Genomic DNA, 19,913 nt, shown 5'->3' with positions numbered 1-19,913 from the left:
TTCATGATCTTGTAAGTCTCTATCATGTCTCCTCTGAGTCTCCGCTTTTCCAGGGTGAAGAGCCCCAGCCTTTCTAGTCTCTCAGTGTATGAAAGGTTTTCCATACCTTTTATCATTTTTGTCGCTCTTCTCTGAACCCTCTTAAGTATCTCCATGTAGCTTCTTTAGGTACGGCAACCAATATTGGACACAGTATTCCAGATGCGGTCGCACCATCGCATGATACAGCGGCATGATGACTTCCTTCGTTCTGGTTGTAATACCCTTCTTAATAATACCCAACATTCTGCTTGCCTTCTTTGAGGCTGCTGCGCATTGTGCTGTTGACTTCATTGTTGTGTCCACCAACACACCCAAGTCTTTTTCGAGGTTACTTCCCTCTAGTACTAATCCCCCCATTTGGTAGCTGAACATCGGGTTCTTTTTCCCTATATGCATGACCTTGCATTTCCCTACATTGAAGCTCATCTGCCATTTATTCGTCCACTCCTCCAGTTTGTTCAGGTCCCTTTGTAGGTCCTCACATTCTTCCACAGTTCTAACTCTGCTACAGAGTTTAGTGTCATCTGCAAATTTTATAACTTCACATTTCGTCCCCATTTCTAAGTCATTAATAAATACATTGAACAGCAGCGGTCCGAGTTCCGACCCCTGAGGAACTCCACTCGTGACCCTCCTCCAGTCCGAGTAGTGGCCCTTCACTCCAACCCTTTGCTTCCTGCCTGCCAACCAACCAGTGTTTAACCCATCTTTGTATGTCCCCTTCCACCCCGTGGTTCCACAGCTTTCTAAGTAGCTGCTCATGGGGTACTTTGTCAAAGGCCTTTTGGAAGTCGAGATAAATGATGTCTATGGGTTCCCCTTTGTCCATCTGGCTGTTTACCTCCTCAAAGAAGTGCAGTAAGTTTGTTAGGCACAATTTTCCTTTTCAGAAGCCATGTTGGCTCTCTTTCATTAGTCCATTTCTTTCAATGTGCTCACAGATGCTGTCCTTTATCAGTGCTTCTACCATCTTGCCCGAAACCAATGTCAAACTTACCGGCCTGTAGTTTCCCGGGTCACCTCTCGATCTCTTTTTAAAGATAGGTGTAACATTTGCTATCTTCCAGTCCTCCGGGACCTCGCCAGTTTTCAAGGATAGGTTGCAAACTCGTTGGAGTATTTCCACTATTTCATTTCTTAGTTCTTTTAGTACCCTTGGGTGGATTCTGTCCGGGCCTGGTGATTTGTTGCTTTTCAATCTATCTGTTGGAGGACATCCTCATGGCTCACCTCTATTGTCGACAGTTTTTATTCCTGGTCTCCATTGAAGATCTCTTCGGGTTCTGGTACACTGGATGTGTCCTCGCTTGTGAAGACTGACAAGAAGAACTTGTTTAACCTATCAGCTATCTTTTTTTCCTCCTTTATCACTCCCTTTCTATCTCCATCATCCAACGGTCCTACTTCTTCTCTCGCCGGTTGCTTCCCTTTAACATATTTGAAGAACGATTTGAAATTTTTTGCCTCCCTGGCTAGTCTTTCTTCGTATTCCCTTTTTGCTCTCCTAACCACTCGATGACATTCTTTTTGGCATTTCCTGTGTTCCTTCCAGTTTTCCCCGGTTTGGTCCTTTTTCCATTTCCGGAACAATTTTTTCTTGTCTCCTATCGCTTTCTTCACTTCATTTGTTATCCATACTGGGTCTTTTGTTCGGTTTTTTTTGCACCCTTTTCTAAATCTGGGGATGTACATAAGTTGTGCTTCTTGCACTGTGTCCTTGAATAGGGACCAGGCTAGCTCCACAGTTTCTAATTTTCTTGAGCTGTTTCAGAGTTTTTTTTCTCACCATTACTCTCATAGAACATAGTTCCCTTTCTTGAAGTTGAGCGTTGTCACTGTGGTTCTCTTCCCTCTTAATGTTCCTACTTCTAATTTGTACTGATCATGTTGTGATCGCTGTTTCCTAGTGGTCCTACTACTTCCACTTCCTTTGCAGGTCCCCCTAGCCCAGTGGTCTCAAACTCGCGGCCCGGGGGCCACATGCGGCCCGCCAGGTACTATTTTGAGGCCCTCAGTATGTTTATCATAATCACAAAAGTAAAATAAAACAGTTTCTTGATTATATGTCTCTTTAGCTATAAAATACAATATTATTATTAAGACTTAGCCAAAAGGAAAGATTTATAAACTATAGAGTTTTACCTCATGCAAAATTGTCATTTCTTTAATAAGACATTAGCTATTTTTTTCTGCGGCCCTCCAAGTACCTACAAATCCAAAATGTGGCCCTGCAAAGGATTTGAGTTCGAGACCACTGCCCTAGCCCGTTGAGGATTAGGTCGAGAGTGGCTTTTCCTCTCGTTGGTTCCTTGATGAGCTGATCCATAAAGCAGTCCTTCACAGCCTCTAGGAATTCTGTTTCCCTCGCACAGTTTGAGTTTCCAATACTCCAGTCTATCCCGAGTAGTTAAAATCCCCCATTACCTTCACATTCCCGTTTTTGCATTCCCACCTCAATTCTGCTGCCAGTTCTTTATCGTTTGCTTCAGCTTGTCCAGGAGGACGATAGTACAGTCCCAATTTTATGTCAAAACCATTCCTACCTGGTAATTTAACCCATAATGATTCCAATCCTTCCACCTTTGTTTCCATATTCACTCTGGTCGAGTGAATGGTGTCTTTTATGTATAGTGCTATTCCTCCACTCTTCTTGTGAGTCCTGTCTCTTCTACAGAGTTTGTACCCTGGAAATACTATGTCCCATTTGTTATCCTCGTTCCACCATGTTTCCGTGATTCCAATGATGTCTAGGTCCTCTTTTTTGGCTGTGACTTCTAATTCTTCCATTTTGGTCTTTAGGCTCCTCGAATTTGCGTACAAGCAATTTAAGTCCTAGTCTTTTCTTTTCCCTGCTTGTTTTCCTTGTGATCTACTCATCTTGCCATCCCCTTTTTGAGCTGCCAGTCCCTGATTTCTGTTCCTTTCTTTCTCTCTTTTTGGCGCTTCTTTTTCGTCCGCAACCTGATTTCTCAATTTCTCCTGTTCCTCTAGCTCTTTCTGATTGCCCTTCTTATTGTTCGTCAGTTTCTCTTGTTCCTTGGACTCCTATTTTTCTTCTTTTGCTTATTCCCAGTATTTTTCCCACTCAGTATCTTCTTTGGATACTCTTGTCTGAAACATCGACGTCAGGTCAACTGTCGGCTTTCCCCTTCTTCTTAGTTTAAAGCCTGCTCTATTTCTCTCTTGACGTTGTTTGCTAGTAGTCTCGTTCCTGCCGTGCTCAGGTGTAGTCCGTCCCTCCATTTCAGAAATTAAGGAAAATCCAATAAGCCATTCCCCACAGCTCTCACCACAGTTCTTCCTTACCCACTTTGAGAGCCAGATGTAAACAGCAACACTATACTTTTAGTGCAGCAATTTAATTTTTATTTTTCCACACTAATCTCATCCCCTAAGCAGTAAGGATTTTAGACTAGAAAAATCTGCAGAAAGATCACGCTAAAAGATAATTATTCAGTATGTATTTATTTAAAACATTTATAGACTGCAGCAAACATTTGCTCTCTCTATAAAAAATAAACATGCAGATTTTAAAAAGGGCTAGAGAAAAGATACCACCTGAGTTGGTGTGGCTTTTTACCTCAGAGAACTCATAGCTCAAGTGGACCCAATATCCACACCTACCCTATCCGATTCCAAGACCACCCTTGACCAGGTGACCTATATGACTGGCCCTCCTTGACCAATAATACTTACCTGGCCTGTAAAGGGATCCAACTCTTATCACTGCTATCTTGTAAAATGATGGCACTTGACCCCTAGAAAACTGATATCTAGTGATGCACTTCTATACCATCTTAGAAGATGGCAGTGATAAGTGGACAACAGCTAAGCATTACTGGTCCAGGAGAGTTTAGCAGTATGGAAGCTTTCTGGTCAAAGGGTCAAGAGCCTCTCTGAACTGGGGTGTCTGGGTCAAGGGTGCTATGGGCCAGATATCCTCAAGGAAGGAAGTCGGGGGACCAGGACACTTTGGCCTGCCAGGAATTTTTGTGGATGGGGATAAGGGCTGGGACTTTGGAGTCCAGTCAGCCCTTTTGGGGTTATTTTTTTAATACAGTATATATATTTTCCAGTCAGCACGTGACCTGTCTTATGTCTTGAGCGCTTCTACTGCCAGAACCCCACTGTAAGTTTGGAGGACCTGGGAGGCTTATGCACTGAGAGATGCTAGAAGAAAAGGGAGAGAAATATTGGATTGTAGGGGCAGAAAGTAAGAAGCCAAGTGCCTATGCATGGGAATAGGGTACTTCAGTACAGCAAGAGGCAGCTTATACTAGTTAAGCCTTGGGGGTTTTGCTAGGCTCACTCAATAATAGCTATGCCCCTGAATAAGTCCAAAAACAGTAAGGGGTAGTGCTTCAGTTTCACTCTGCTGACTTTTTGTTCTTTGTGATAACTTTCTCCACAGCTCTCACTTTGGGAGAGGAAAACCAGAAATCAAATGTTATGTCAGTCAGAACTACATTTTGTAAGCTCTGACAAAACAGTAAAAAAATATCGTAGTGGGAGCGATTTTTGTTTTACTGGTGATTCAAAGCACAACAGAGTGCAAATTACATGCATGCTATTTGTGTGAAGAATCACTGGTAAGGGGGGAACTGTGTCTGGCACTTGCTCAGAAGAGCAATCACTAGCACAGCTCCCCCTGCCTACAAAAAAAAGAAATAAAGCCCCTGCTCTCCTTGCCTGAACCGGCAAGCAGGAAGAATAGGGACTGCTTTTTTTAATGGGTGCAGCTGTTGTGCAAGCACAATACACAAGAGCTGCGTCTATTTAAAAAAAAAAAAAAGCCACCCCCACACTCCTGACAGGGTACTTTTTCTTTTTTTTTTGAGAATTAGCAGGAGGGATGCCCACTCCCTCCTGCTGCAGGGTCGGAAACCTCCCATTCCGGGGGACTCCCTCACAGCAAGCTCCCCCCGACAACCCCTCACCACATCAAGCTCCCAAGATTAAACCCTGGTGGTCTAGTGGACCCCCCAATACCTTTTTTAGAAGATTGGCAGGAGGGATGCTCACTCCCTCCTGCCAGCCTCTTCAAAATGATGGGCCTTCCCCTTCCCTGTGCATCTGCACTGGGTGGGACCTAAGACCCTGATTGGCCCTGGTGCCTAAAGCACCTCCTCAAGGTCACTAAGGGGAGGGATCTAGGCACCTGGGATAATAGAGGCCTTAGGTCCCTCCCAGTGCAGAAGCACTGGGAAAGCCTGCCAGTTTTAAGAGGTGGGCCTGCCAGCATGAGTAGGAGAATCCCTCCTGCTGGTCTTCTAAAAAAGGTATTTTGGGGGGCCCACTAAACCACCAGGGTTTCATTTGGGGGGCTTGTTGGGGGAATTTGCTGTCAGGGGGATCCCCTAAAATGGTGGGGTCCCTTACCCTGCAGCAGGATGGAGTGGGCACCCCTTCTGCCAAACTTCCACATGATTCTAACAGAAAACAGGGATAATATACTTTTCTGAGAAAGTCAGTAAAGACTAATATGATAAAGGAAAAACTGACTTGTAATGGACGCCACCTTCAGAGAAGTGATTGTACTGTTTAAATACGCTCAGAGAAGTGAAACTCTGAAGAGAGAGACTAGCTCCCTCTTGGAGAAGAGTTTACCGTCCAGTCATAGCATACTCAATCTTGAATGAATCACTCTCTGGAAGATGGAAACTTAATTTCTTACTTTTGAAAAAAGATATTATAATTCCAACATGTACTATGTTGTAATTTTGTTAAAGTGAGTGTCACTGGAACATTGATGTGATATCACTTATCTTATGAGGAAAATCCTAAAGGGTCCCAACGCGGCCCCGTTTCATTATCTGCTTCAGGAGACCCAGCTGTAAATTTGGTAAGGTTCTCACTCAAAAAACAGGAGCTGGAATACTGTTAAAGATGTCCGTGAAACTGAATCATGTGTAAAGTTCGCTGGTTGTTGGGAGTTTTTGAGTGAAATTTGTGTATATTCTCTGTGGATATCCCAAAAACCTGACTGGCAAAGGGATACTCCAGGACCAAGTTGAGAAACACTGGACTAGACTATCAGGCTTGTTTTTGGGCTCTGCAGAGGGGGAGGGAAATCAGGGCTATTTTGGTGGCAGTCTGAGATGCTTTATTTTCATGTCAGTGCCTGAGCCAATCAGTGCTCAGGCATTGACAGGAAAATAAGGCTACAACAGCTTAGACCCTACCTGTAAATATCAGCCCCAATTCCTCATAAATAGAGGGGCATTCCTTTTTAAGAATCGCCTGAAGAGCTCATTTTAATATTAATGACTTTGTTGTACTATATCTGCAGAGCACAACTGGAGGCTGCTAGAAAGCATGGAAAAAACCACGGTGATTCGTTTTGATAATCGAGAGGTAAAATAAGTGGATTTAACAATGGTTTAGTGCCATCGTTAAATGCACAGTGATTTTACAGAATCTGGCCTTCATTCCCAGGAAGACAGAGAGAAGAGAGTACAGTAGACTCAGTTAATCGGCACCCATGAGGATTAATAGATACTGGATAAATGTAGTTTCTGGTTGCTTGAGAGGTACTATTAAAAATAGACCTAACTAATACTATACCCCATACTATGCCATACCCATAAACTGTTCCAGACAAACTACTGGACATGTGGTAGGCAAAGCGTGGACGAACTCAGGTGTGGCGTGCCAAGTTAACACTTAAATATCCATCAGAAATTGATTTTATTTTTATTTTAAGTATCACAGTATTTCTTAGATTTTTTGTTCTAGTTCACAGAGAGTCTACTGTACTTTCAACATCGCCTGACTTCCTGCCACCATTATCTTTTCATTAGTAGATTTCACAAAGTTGGAAATGCAGGTCAGAATAATAGCACCACCAAGGGTCAGAAAAAGGGCACCCATATGCCAGTTTTACACTGGGGGCCATAATTTTCTCACACCTGGCCTAGTACAAAATGCAATTTAAAAAATCTATTATAAGATGAATTCACTGTTCTCTTCCATCTAGTTAGTTACTAAACATATTTATCATAACCTTAGATTGTTAGACACTCATCTTTCTTATTAACTCTGGTCACCCAGTCCACTACCCATTGTCATTACCTCTGATCATTGAGTCCCCGGTATTTCTCTCTATCTGCACTGTTCACCTTCAAGAGTGGTTGCAGGTGCTCATGATGAGTCTTCACATTTTGGTTATCCACATACACATCATAGAGATCCCTCTTGTCTTCAAAGATCTTCTCTGTAGTGCCTGCCAAACCAAGGAATATTGGACTCTAATGATAACCTGAAGTTATGCAAACAGATTTATCCCTGGTAAGGGCTGGAATTTGCACAAAATAGAATTTTTGAATGAGTGGAGGAATAGGGACAGGAAAACAAGAATATTTCTCTTACTGATGGAGATCAGCAGGAAGCTACTTATCTCCTGATTGCTGTGGCTTGATTCGTTTTGCTCAGACAACCAGAGACTAAGGAGCAAGGCCGGCTGAAAGGATAGTGGTATCCTGAGACAACTTGCATTGGTGGTGCCTCTACCTCATTACTTTCAGTTCCCTCTCCCACCAACGGGTTCAGTATTTCTACCCCCCCCCCCATACACACACAGTGCAGTCTCTTTCCATCTCCTCTGTCCCCTTCCCTGTGGATTTAGCACTCACCTCTCTCAAGCCCCTGCAATCTTGTAAGGTTTACATTGATGGTGGTGGTGGTGGCAGCAGCAGCATAACAGGTTGCCTTTGGCTAGCCCCTAGGTCTTCCCTCTGCCATGTCTCACCCACATAAAATTACATCAGAAGAGGCAAGGAATAATAGAGGAAAGAATAGGTGAGGTATTTTGGTGCTCTTAATTGTAAGCACCCTGGTCCAGAGCCTTACCTTGTACAATGGTTCAACCAGCCCTGTGGAGAAAAACTGAAGGTGAAAGCCAAATTTAAGTTATTATTGCCCCTCCATAAAATAGAAAAGGACATGGGGGGATGTAGAAGGGAAGATTAGGTACTTAACCTCAATAATCTTCTTTCTAACAGAAAGCATACAAGTCTTGACCAATGGATTGTATACCCTTAATTGTGAATCTGTGTAGTAGTGCTGCCCGATTCACGATTCGAATCGATTCACTTCGGGTGAATCGATTCAAAACAAAAAATAAATAAATAAATAAATCGGCCTCCCGATTCGCTTATTGACCCTCCCCCCCTCAAGCAGGAATGGCAGCACTGCCTCTTGCTGGCCGGCCATTGCCACTTCTGCTTTAAAGGGCGATGGGGGAGGGTCAGTCGGGAAGTGCTGGTTTCTGGCTTCTCCCCTAGCCTCCCGCGCATCCAGGGCCAGATTAAAGGGTGGGCTGATGCGCTGCTACAATGACTGCAGGCCTCGATAGACAATGCTGTTGTTGGTCCTTGCCTGCTTGCGACCCGCTCGCTGGCTCCATTTAATTCCGCTCGCTGCCGCAACTCCAAAAGGGCCAGGCGCGTGCAGTGATTGCACGCCGCCGGCCCATAAGCCTTCTCTCCGTCAGAATTGATGTCGGGGGGAAGGCTTATGGACCGGCGGGTGCAATCGCTGCACGTGCCTGACCCTTTTGGAGTTGCGGCAGCAGCAGGGGTGTGTGTGTGAAATGGATTCAGCTAGCAGCGGCTGCGGGCGAGTGGTGGAAAGCTGAATTGGTGGCAGGTCGGCTTGGGGATAGGCAGGCAGGCTTTGGGGGAGGAAGGGAGGCCTAGACTGGATCCACAGCAGTACAGCATTTCTTCTGCTGCCATCAGACTGCTGCATGTTTAAAAAAAAAAAAAAAAAAAAGAGATCAAGTGTAGGCAGCCTGAGAGGAAAGCTGAGGGGAAGGAGGCAAGGAGTGAAAAAGTACTGAATGAAGGATTGGAATGAGAAAGGAGACAGGGAGAGAAATATAGGATTGGAAAGAGGATAGAGTATTTGGAGAGAGGGATGGAGTGAGCAGAGAAAAAAGTCTGGTGGGAGAAAGGGAAAGAAAGAGAACAGTGAAGAAGAGAAGTAGAGAAGCAAGAAGGGGAAAAGAAATAAATAAGAAAATGGGTACATGCGGGCAGGGCAAGGTGGGATAGCCTGGGCAGGGGGATGCAGGCCTACAAGGAGGGCAGACCTTCAGGGATGGTGGCACAGGCCTTCAGAGGTGGGGGCAGGCAGGCCTTCAGGGGGGGGGGCCCTCGTGCAAAATTACACAGAGGGAGGGAGGGGGGATTCAAAGAGACGTGGATATGCCAGACTTTGGGGGGAAGAAATAATGGGTCTAAAAACAGAGGAGTGGGAGAGAGATGGTGGACAATGGGATTTAGGGAGGGAGGGAAGGAACAGAAAGGGAGAGAAGTTGGACACAAGGGATGATGTGGAGGGGGGATAGAGATACTGGATAGGAGGGTAGTTGGGAAAAGAAAGGGAGAGATGGTGGACCCTGGGGTGGAGGGGAAGGAGGGAGAGATGCTAGATGAAAGGGTAATTAAGAAAAGGTGGATCTGGGGAGGGAGACGAAAAAAAGGAAAGATGCCAGACCTCCGGGGGAGGGAAGGGAAACGGAAGGGGAGGACAGAGATGGCAGATGGATGGTTAGCACGGAGAAAGAAGAAAGAAGGAGACCCTGGCAAGCAAGTTATCAGAAGACAACCAGAGTCTGGGACCTACAAGATTTGAATAATGACCAGACAACAAAAGATAGAAAAACTAATTTTATTTTCTGTTTTTTAATTACAATATGTCATATTTGAAACGTGTATTCTGCCAGATGGACAAACACTTACGGAGTTCCGCAGGGTTCCCCTCTATCCCCTACCCTGTTTAACATCTACCTTGCCCCATTGGGGAATCTATTGCAAAGCTTAAAATTCAAATTCTATATCTACGCTATATCACTATAGTTCTTCCCCTCACAAACCTAAACTAAATTAAATCTTAGTTTGTATACCGCATCATCTCCATAAAGACAGAGCTCGGCACGGTTTACAGGTAATTCAATAAATAAGGGAAGGACATAATAAGAACATAAGTAGTGCCTCTGCTGGGTCAGACCACAGGTCCATCACGCCCAGCAATCCGCACCCGCGGCGGCCCAACCTATCTGAATCACCCCTTGGTTTCTCATCGAAGTCCTATCTTCCCATCAAATTCTTGACCCATTTGTCCCCGCACCCCTTTCAGTACCCTACGATCCCTTTGTCCCTCAGGAATCTGTCCAATCCCTGTTTGAATCCCTGTACTGTATTCTGCCTGATCACTTCCTCCGGGAGCGCATTCCATGTGTCCACGACCCTTTGGGTGAAGAAAAACTTCCTTGCATTTGTCTTGAACCTATCCCCCTTCAGTTTCTCCGAGTGCCCCCTCGTACCCGTTGTCCCTCTCAGTCTGAAGAACCTGTCCCTATCCACCCTCTCTATGCCTCTCAGGATTTTGAAGGTCTCTATCATATCTCCCCTGAGCCTCCTCTTTTCCAGAGAGAAGAGACCCAGCTTATCCAGCCTCTCAGCGTATGGGCAGTTTTCCAGCCCTCTTACCAGCTTCGTTGCTCTTCTTTGGACTCTCTCAAGTACCGCCATGTCCTTCTTGAGGTGCGGCGACCAATACTGAACGCAGTATTCCAGATGCGGGCGCACCATCGCCCGATATAGTGGCATGATGACTTCCCGCGTCCTGGTTGTGATACCGTTCTTTATGATGTCCAGCATCCTGTTGGCTTTTTTCGCCGCTGCTGCACACTGTGCGGATGGCTTCATTGATGCATCCACTAGCACACCCAAGTCTCTCTCAAGTCCGCTGTCTCCCAGCAGTGCTCCCCCCCATTTTGTAGTTGAACAACGGGTTCTTATTTCCTATATGCATGACCTTGCATTTCTCAACGTTAAAGCGCATTTGCCATTTGTTTGCCCAGTCTTCCAGCTTGTCCAGGTCCCTTTGCAGGTCCTCACACTCCTCCCTGGTCCTAACTCTTCCGCAGAGTTTGGTATCGTCCGCAAATTTTATAACCTCGCATTTTGCCTACGTTTCCAGGTCATTGATAAATATGAAATAAGAGGTTAAAAAGAGGATAGCTAGCTTTACATTTTAAATAGATAGATTTATGTTTTGGAGAAAAGCCAGGTTTTCAGATGCTTTCAGAATAATTGGAATGAGCCTAGGTTCCGCAGCGGGGCAGGGAGATTATTCCAAAGCTCAGTGAATTTGAAGAAAAGGGATTTCTCTAATTTACCTGCATACCTAACTTCTGAGACAAAGAATCACCTGGCATTTGTCCTAAAACAAATCGAATTATAAATGACAGAATTCAAACTGAAACTCAACTCAGATAAAACCAAATTTTTTCTGGCGAGCCCAAATGATAAAATCAAAGATTCAACAATTTCCTTGAATGGACAGGACTTCCCTATTTTCGATTCCATAAAAATTCTGGGAGTGACTCTCGACCGATACCTTACTTTAGACTCTCACACGGATTTATTGACTAGAAAATGCTTCTCAGCATTATGGAAACTAAGAACCATCAGAAAATACTTTGATGCAGCATCATTCCATCTACTGGTGCAATCTTCTATTCTAAGCATGCTGGACTATTGCAACATAATTTATTTGGGAACTTTCAAGAAAACCCTTCAAAGACTCCGAATTATTCAAAATTCGGTAGTACGTCTGATTTTCGGTTTAAAAAAATTGGAACACATAATTCCCTATTGTGAAAAACCCCTGGAAGCAAGAGTTTTCTTTAAATTTTCTTGTCTCTGTTTCAAATCAATCTTTGGTTTGGTCCCCATGTACCTGGTTTCCCACTTTAATTTGGGTTGTGTTATTAGATCCACATGTTTACTCACCCAACAATAAAGGCCTGCCGTTACAAAAAATTCCTGGACAGAACTCTAGCTTTCCAGGCAGGTAAACTGAACGATTGGCTGGGTAACATTATCATGCACTCCTCATCCTATTTTAGTTTTAGAAAATTAGTAAAAATGAAACTGTTTAACCGATTTGTTACCTAAGAATTTTATGTTCATTATCTCTCCTATTCTGTATACTTGTATTCATTGATTCTACATTGTAACTATGTCGTTGATTGTCCAGCTCTTCTTATTGTAAACCGCCTCAAACTACCATGGCTCAGGCAGTATATAAGAATAAAATTATTTTTATTATTATTATTGTATCTTCAGCTGAAGAAGCGGCAAGCTTTCTTGGTGGATGCAGACACTATCAAACGTGGGAGACCCCTAATGCCTCACAATGCTTTCAAAGGCCTTCCGGGAAAGAGACCACTCTCCCAGATCCAGCATTTGCCTGCTGAGATAGTCAGCCACCACATTTTCCGCTCCTGCCACCTGCACTGCTGACTGCGCTTGCAGTTGGGCTTTGGCTCAACGAAATAACAAAATGGCCTCCTGTCACAGTTGTTGTGCACTCTAGGTGCTATCTATTGACGTATGCCACTGCATTGTCAGAGAAAACCCTGACCGCCTTGCCTTCCAGGGTTTGCTCAAAAGCCTGCAGTGCCAAACGAACTGCACACAGTTCCAATCTGTCGATGGACCATTTCCACTGAGAAGGCAACCATCGGCACTGAACTAGAGAGCTGATGCAATGTTCCTCCCCAGCCAAAAAGACTGACATCCACTGTCAGGATCACCCAGGAGGAAATGTGGAGAGGGAAGCTTTACTTCAGGGACTCCAGCGCAGTCACCAATGCAAGCTCTAGCACACCCCCAACATCCAAGAAGTGTCATCTGAAGCAAATTGGTCTGTGAAGACTAGTGGGACAAAACACTTCCTAAAGGGGACAAATAGCTCATGAGGTGTCAAAGATTTCCAGTAGTGGGGAAGAAGAGGCTGTATTGAGGGAAGACAGCTGGACTCAGATTACAGAACACTGCAAGACTGGTACTGTGGCTTCCCCCGCTCTTGAACTGAAGAACCAGTATGCTGTCCTGGAAGTGGAGGAGATGTGCGCATCCTAAGGAGAGGAAGGACCAAAGCTTGAAATGCCAAAAATTACTGGATCCTTGACCACTAGGAGGCATAAGACAGTGGCAGTTGGTGATTCCCTTCTGAGGGATACAGAAGCATCCATTTGCAGACCAGACATGATGTCGAGAGAGGTATGCTGTCTGTCTGGTGACAAAATCCAAGATGTTATGGAGAGCTTGTGAAGACTCATCAAGCCTGATGACTTTTATCCAATGCTGCTCTTCCACGTTGGCACTAACAATACTGCCAGGTACCCCTACGAATGGATCAAAAGTGACTTTGTGTCTCTAGGAGAGAAGGTAAAGCAGTAAAGTGCATTCTCGTCCATCCTCCTTGTCAAGGGTAAAGACCAGGGCAGAGACGCTTGCATCCTGGAGATGAATGCGTGGCTACTTGGTGTCATCAAGAGGGTTTTGGCTACCTGGACCATGGGAAGATTTTTCAAGGGCTGCTGAGCAGGGATGGTGTGCATCTGTCAAAGAAGGGACGAAGTGTCTTTGGCAGCTGGCTAATATACTGAAGAGGACTTTAAACAAGAAGTGATGGGGCAGGGTGATCAAATGAGATGAGATCAAATGAGATGAGATGAAGACATTGGTTCAAAAGGAGGCTTCAAAAGTCTAGAGAGAGCCACATTAAGATCCCAAACCACTGGCAGTGGTTTGATATTGAAAAGTCCTTTCATGAATCTGGATACAAGAGGATGAGCAGTCAGAGGTTTACCATTGACTGGTCCATGAAAAGCATTGATAGCACTGAAATGAACTTTAATTGAAGTGGTCTTAAGATCGGAGTTGGATAAATGTAGAAGATAATCCAATACTGAGGATATAGAAGAGGATGAAGCATCATGATGATGAAAGAGTACACCACTCAGAAAACTGCATCCACTTCTGCTGGTAGCACTGCTGTTTAGGTGGTTTTCTGGATGCCTCTAAAACAAGCCAAATATATAAGGTAGGGGCAACTAAACTCAAGGTGTTTCTTCTTGAGTGATTAGAAAAAGTACACAGAAAAATAATAAAGTAATCACTCCTATACTGTTTCCAACATCGACAATTTCAATATTGTATACACATACTGGTAGCTTCAGTGTTCAGAATCATAGAGATGATAACAGGGACACTAATGCCCCGACGTTACCGTCTCACCACTCAATCATCGCATCTTCAAGCACCATTTGTAAATAGTGTAAATATTCAAATGGTCAACTTAGGTGCCAAACCGGCAAACTACTTATTCTTTGAATTATTAATTGAAAACACAAAAAACTTACCTTATAGATTGCAGGTATCAGGCTCCGACGTGACACGTTTCGTATCTGCTTCAGGGAACCCACAAAGTAGGAAATGGTTTTTGCCCTAGTGCTGGTTGACACAAGAGGAGGAAGCTTTAACATCTTGCTCGATTATTTAAATGAGTTTCATTCAGCGAGTCTACACCGCTCATAAGCAAAAACATTTCCAACTTTGTGGGTTCCCTGAAGCAGATACGAAACGTGTCACATCGGAGCCTGATACCTGCAATCTACAAGATAAGTTTTTTGTGTTTTCAATTAATAATTCAAAGAAGAATAAGTAGTTTGCCGGTTTGGCACCTAAGTTGACCATTTGAATATTTACACTATCTACAAATGGTGCTTGAAGATGCGATGATTGAGTGGTGAGACGGTAACGTCGGGGCTTTAGTGTCCCTGTTATCATCTCTATGATTCTGAGCACTGAAGCTACCAATATGTGTATACAATATTGAAATTGTCAATGTTGGAACCAGTATAGGAGTGATTACTTTATTATTTTTCTGTGTACTTTCTCTAAAACAAGCCAGACAGGATCAAAAAGATTAGTGTCAGCCGATGTCATCCCAAAAATTACCAAGCTGTCAGGTGCAAAGACTGAAGAATGGGATGTAAAAGAGATCCTTGACTCTGCGTGAGAAGAGATGGAAATATCTGCAGTGGTATTGGTTCCTTGATATTAAGCTAAAGTAGTAGGGAGAACCATGGTTGTCTGGGCCACCGTGGGGCTATGAGGGTCATGGTTGCTGACTGTTGTTTAAGTTTGACAAGCATCTTGAGGATGAGAGGAAATGGTGGTAACGCATAGAGAAACTTGTGCATCCAATCCAGCAGGAAAGCATCTGCTTCCAGATACTGGGGAGAGTACTGCCTGGAGCAAAACTTGGGTAGCTTGTGATTGTGGGGGGTGCAAACAGGTCTATCTGAGGAGAGTCCCCCAGCGAGAAAATATCTGGTGCAAGACTGTAGAATTGAACACCCACTCATGCACTAGAGAAATCTGCCGAGTTTGTTAGCAAGAGAATTCTTTTCTCCTTGAATATAGACTGCTTTGAGGAATATGTTGTGAGCAATCGCCCACTGCCAAATGCTCTGGGCCTCCTGATGGAGAAGGAGAGAACCTGTCCCTCCCTTGCTTGTTTATGTAATACATTGCCACCTGATTGTACTTGCAAATTAGGAGGATGTGATTTGCTACATGTAGAGTGCTTTGAAAAAAAAAAGTCCTCTGGAGAGATTTGAAGAGATCATCCACCACTGCTGAGATTGACAAAGTGAAGATGCTACTGTAATCTGCTGAGAGAGTGGGTTGAGAGCTTAAGACCATTGAGATGCTAGAGAACACTGAGGTGTCCTGAGATGAAGTCTCGCAAAAGGGGTAACATGGACCGTAGACACCATGTGGCCCAGTAGCACTATCATCTACCTGGCCGATATGGATGGGAGGCAAGAAATCTGCATGCAAAGTTCAATCAAATTGTCTTATCTTTGCTGAGGAAAAAACGCCCCGAGTTGAATGGTGCTGAGCAGAGCTCCTATGCAGAGTTTGAGAAGGTTGAAATTGAGATTTGGGAAAATTGACTTCAAACCTCAACTGCTGAAGGAAGAAAATTGTCGACTGTTGCTGCAAGCACCCCTTGAGTGGCATCCTTTATGAGCCAATCGTCAAGATAAGGAAAAACCTGAAGACCTTGAGCCCGCAGAGCCACAGCCACTACCACCAGGCACTTGATGAACACTCTGGGTGAGGATGCGAGGCCAAAGGGCAGAACTTGTATTGAAAGTGCTGTTGGGCCACTTGAAATTTGAGGAATTTCCTGTGAGCAGGATGAATGGGGATATGCTTATAAGCTTCCTTTAGATCCAGAGAGCACAGCCAATCATTCTGATTCAAGAGGGGCTATAAAGTTGCCAAGGACAACATGCAAAACTTTTCCTTTTCTAAGAACTTGTTCAGGCCTCTGAGGTCCAAAATTTTACATAGACCTTCCGTCTTCTTCAGGATGGGAAAATAACGAGAGTAAAATCCCTGGTTCCTTTGAATAGGAGGAACTTGTATCTATTGCATTTAGAAGAAGTAGAAATTCTATTTCTCAAAGCAGAATGGACGTCTGCTGAGGGTTTAAAGATGACTCTCGGACGATGGTCTGGAGGTATAGTGATGAAATGAAGAGAGTATCCCTCTCGAATGACTTTTAAAACCCAGAGGTCTGAAGTAATCAGCTGCCAACGTTGATGGTATAATTGGAGCTGGCCCCCGATTGGCTGAGGAAGAGGCTGAGAGAAATAGTAGCTATGCTCTCCATTAGTCCATCAAAAAGATTGTGCTGGTTTATAGGAGCTGCTGGTTGAGAATTCTGAGGACATTGTTGCTTTTGTTTATTCTGATATGATGAGGGTTTAGATGACTGAGAAGTTGAAGGAGGCTTAGACTTGGATTTAACCAAAGCATTCCAATTCTTTTCATGGTCAATGGAATCACCAAAAGCTCTTCCCCCAAACAGGGAATATTAGCCAATCTGTCTTGAAGGTTAATGTCCATATCTGAGACTCTGAGCCATGCCAGACGTCTCATTGCCACTGACATGGCTGAAGCTCTAGATGATAACTCAAAAGCATGATAAGTCAATCTGGCCACATACTTTCGTGCTTGGGAAAGAGTGCACAAGATATTGTGAAATTCCCGAGGCGTTGTGCAGGAATATATTTATCAAAAGAAGGTAATTTCCGTTCTAGGTGTTTCACATAGCAGGACATGTAGAAATTATAATTCAGGACTCTGTTCGCCAACATTAAATTTTGATATAGGCGATGTCCAAATTTGTCCATAATTTGTCCTTCATGGCCCGGTGAAGTGGAGGCATAGACCTTAGAAGCTAAAGACTTTCTCAAAGTTGATTCCACCACTAATGATTGGTGTTGAAGCTGTGGTTTATCAAAACCTGAAGAAGAAATTATTCTATGTAGTCAAGGGCGTTTCCCAATTCTTGTGAAGAGTCTCTTTGAGAATATCAAGCAATGGTAGTTTGAGAAGTTCCTTGGAGGCTCATCATAATCTAAAGCCTCAAGGTATTCAACAATGTAGGCAGAGTCAGCTTCCAGTTTAACAGGTAGGTCTTTGTCTAACTGCCTAATAAATTTAGTGAAGGAAAGTCTTTCAATAGGAGATCTTGTCTTTGGTAGAGATTTCTGAGGAGAAGGCTCTCGTAAACCTCAGTGGCAGAACCCAAATCAGTATCAGTCTGTAAGTCGGTCATAAACCAGATTCAGTGATGGGGTGTATCAAGAGGATTGACGCTTACGTCGACTCCGGTACCGATCCCAAAACGGAGGAGGTATGACGTGAAGCTCTTTTTAATTTTGAAGTACGTGATGAAGAACGATGCTTTCTGGTCTTTGAATGTCGAGCGGAAGAGGAGGAATATCAATATCTTGATGAGGTAGATCGATGCACCAATGGGGAACGTGACCTCTGATGCTTTGATCGATGTTGAAGCATCAAACATCGAGAAGAGCAGCGCTGAGTGGAGGAATATCCACGCCGATGTTCCACTGGAGAGCTGAAGATGGTATCACAGGGTCTTGTTGGGCTGGTACCGAGGGAGTCGATACTGGTGCATGGAGTTTAAATAAATCACCAGCTCCCTTTGGAACAGCTCATCAAGCTTTTCCCAAAAGGAAAGCACCAGTTCTTGTGGCTTATCTACCAGTACCAATGGTGCAGCAGCTTGCTTTGGAGAGGATGACCTCGATGAGGATGCACACCTTGAAGATGAGGCGTCGCTGCTTGGTCTTCATCAAGGGATTGATGCTTCTATGACCTGCGACACCAATAAGGAAGCAGGCGGCTTCTTAGCTGGCTTACCTGACAAGATATCCCGATATCGATATCGATGCTTGAGTCTTCGACATCGATGTTGCGAGGTCTTATCAATGTCCATGGTACCGAACAACTTCTCCTGTTGAAGTTTATGGCTTTTAATGGAGCACTTCTGCAAGGTAGAACACCGGATGCAGGATTCCACCTGGTGTTCAAGGCCATCGCACTGCAAGCACCAACTATGTGGGTCGGTGATAGATATAGGCCTTTGGCACCTGCAGCACTTTTTGAAGCCGGTTAATGATCAGGACATGGACGAGAAGACCGTGTCAGCAGATTAAACTCAATCGAGAGAAAAACAGGGCCTCAAAGGGCAGAGGCCTTGAAGAAAAACATGAGAAAGAGAAACTTTTTTTTTTTTAAAAAGAAAACTAAACATGAAAAAATAGAATAAAAAAAAAGACATGTAGCAGGAAAGCAAAGCACATAAACTGAACAGAGTTCAGAGACACGACTTCGCTCCACGGAAAACAAAGAACTGGGTGTGGGCAATCACAAAGTTTCTAAAAACTTAAAGTAGTGATGCACTTTTAAAGCTGCAGTGATAGTCCCCACACCGGAGAAGATTCGCCTGTGAGTAAAAGCAGTTTTACTTTACTTGTTACTTGTCTTGTACTGGGAGACTTGCGGGAGGAGAGGGCTGTGGCTGACATCGGGCGGCGTGGGGGAGGCGTGAGGTAGCTCCGCCCACCCCACAGAGCGTCACTACCAGCGCGACTCGGCTCCCCCTTAAAAGGGGGAGGGCCAACGGCGCACAGCGCGCTTTAAGCAAGAGCCAGGAAACAGGGTCAACAAACTATTAATCCTTCATCTAAAGTAGTAGTAGTAGGAATCCATCAGGAAAGCACTGACGGATTGGTTGGGACAATAGGAGGACTTCAGATTGGCAAGAAGACTAGCACACAAAGCATAGACAGGTCGGAGGTGGAACATGTTTTGAGCACCCACAGACGCCAAAAGATGTGCTTTCCAGTCTTCTGCACCGGCTGCAGTATGTATGAGTACCTCCCCTCAGGGACGGAGGCATACTTTTGCAATCGGTGCAGGGAGCTGGAAAGCCTGAAACAGCAAGTCTGGTTGCTGAAGGGAACGGTGAAGGAACTAGAAGAACTTCTCAGCAATAAAAGGGAAAACCGCACGCAAGAGAAGTTGATTGTGGAGTCCAGAACTAGTGAAGTGATTGAAGAATTGGAGAGGTACATCGAAGATGCTCACCAACAGATTGTGGAGACCCCAGGGCTGGAGAGCAGCTACCAAACAACCGAAGAGGATGGAACAATGGATGCAGAAGGAGACACCAATCCAACTAGCAGAGACGATAGACCAACTGAGGATGGGATATAGAACATAGAAAACTGCGCTTACGACGAGGATACAGACTTAAGACCCCCGAGGAACTTCCAACTAAAGCAGATTGGGATAATAGTCGGAGATTCCATATTAAGAAATGTGGATAGCCACATTGCGGGAGGAAGAGAGGATAGGATGGTCACCTGTCTGCATGGAGCAAGAGTGAAGCATGTGGCTAGCAGGATCACCAGGATCATAGACGGAGCAGGAGGAAAGGATACTGCAGTGCTCATCCACGTGGGTACCAACGATGTTTGCGGGAGGAAGTACAACAGGGAGGAATTGAAGGACCAGCTCCGCTCACTTGGAATGCAGCTGAAGGTCAGGGAGGTGAAGGTGGCTTTCTCGGAAATCCTACCGGTACCAAGAGCGGACGCAAAGAGACAGGACGAACTGAAA

At 44.5% G+C, this 19,913-nt stretch overlaps 1 protein-coding gene across 6 annotated transcripts in view; it reads right to left on the bottom strand.

Annotated features, from left to right (window-relative positions):
• The window catches only part of DENND11 (DENN domain containing 11), a 256,066-nt gene that overhangs the window by 25,230 nt on the left and 210,923 nt on the right, over positions 1-19,913 (bottom strand). For all 6 annotated transcript variants that reach the window (XM_033958013.1, XM_033958009.1, XM_033958010.1 and 3 more), the window contains one exon: positions 7,114-7,264. In XM_033958013.1, the coding sequence (XP_033813904.1) occupies positions 7,114-7,264 (151 nt within the window). The remainder of the gene's footprint in view (positions 1-7,113; positions 7,265-19,913) is intronic.

Source organism: Geotrypetes seraphini, chromosome 9, assembly GCF_902459505.1.
Source record: "Geotrypetes seraphini chromosome 9, aGeoSer1.1, whole genome shotgun sequence".
In the NCBI taxonomy this organism is placed as follows: domain Eukaryota; kingdom Metazoa; phylum Chordata; class Amphibia; order Gymnophiona; family Dermophiidae; genus Geotrypetes; species Geotrypetes seraphini.
The sequence above is the reverse complement of the archived record's forward strand: the minus strand, read 5'-3'. Positions and strand labels throughout refer to the sequence as shown.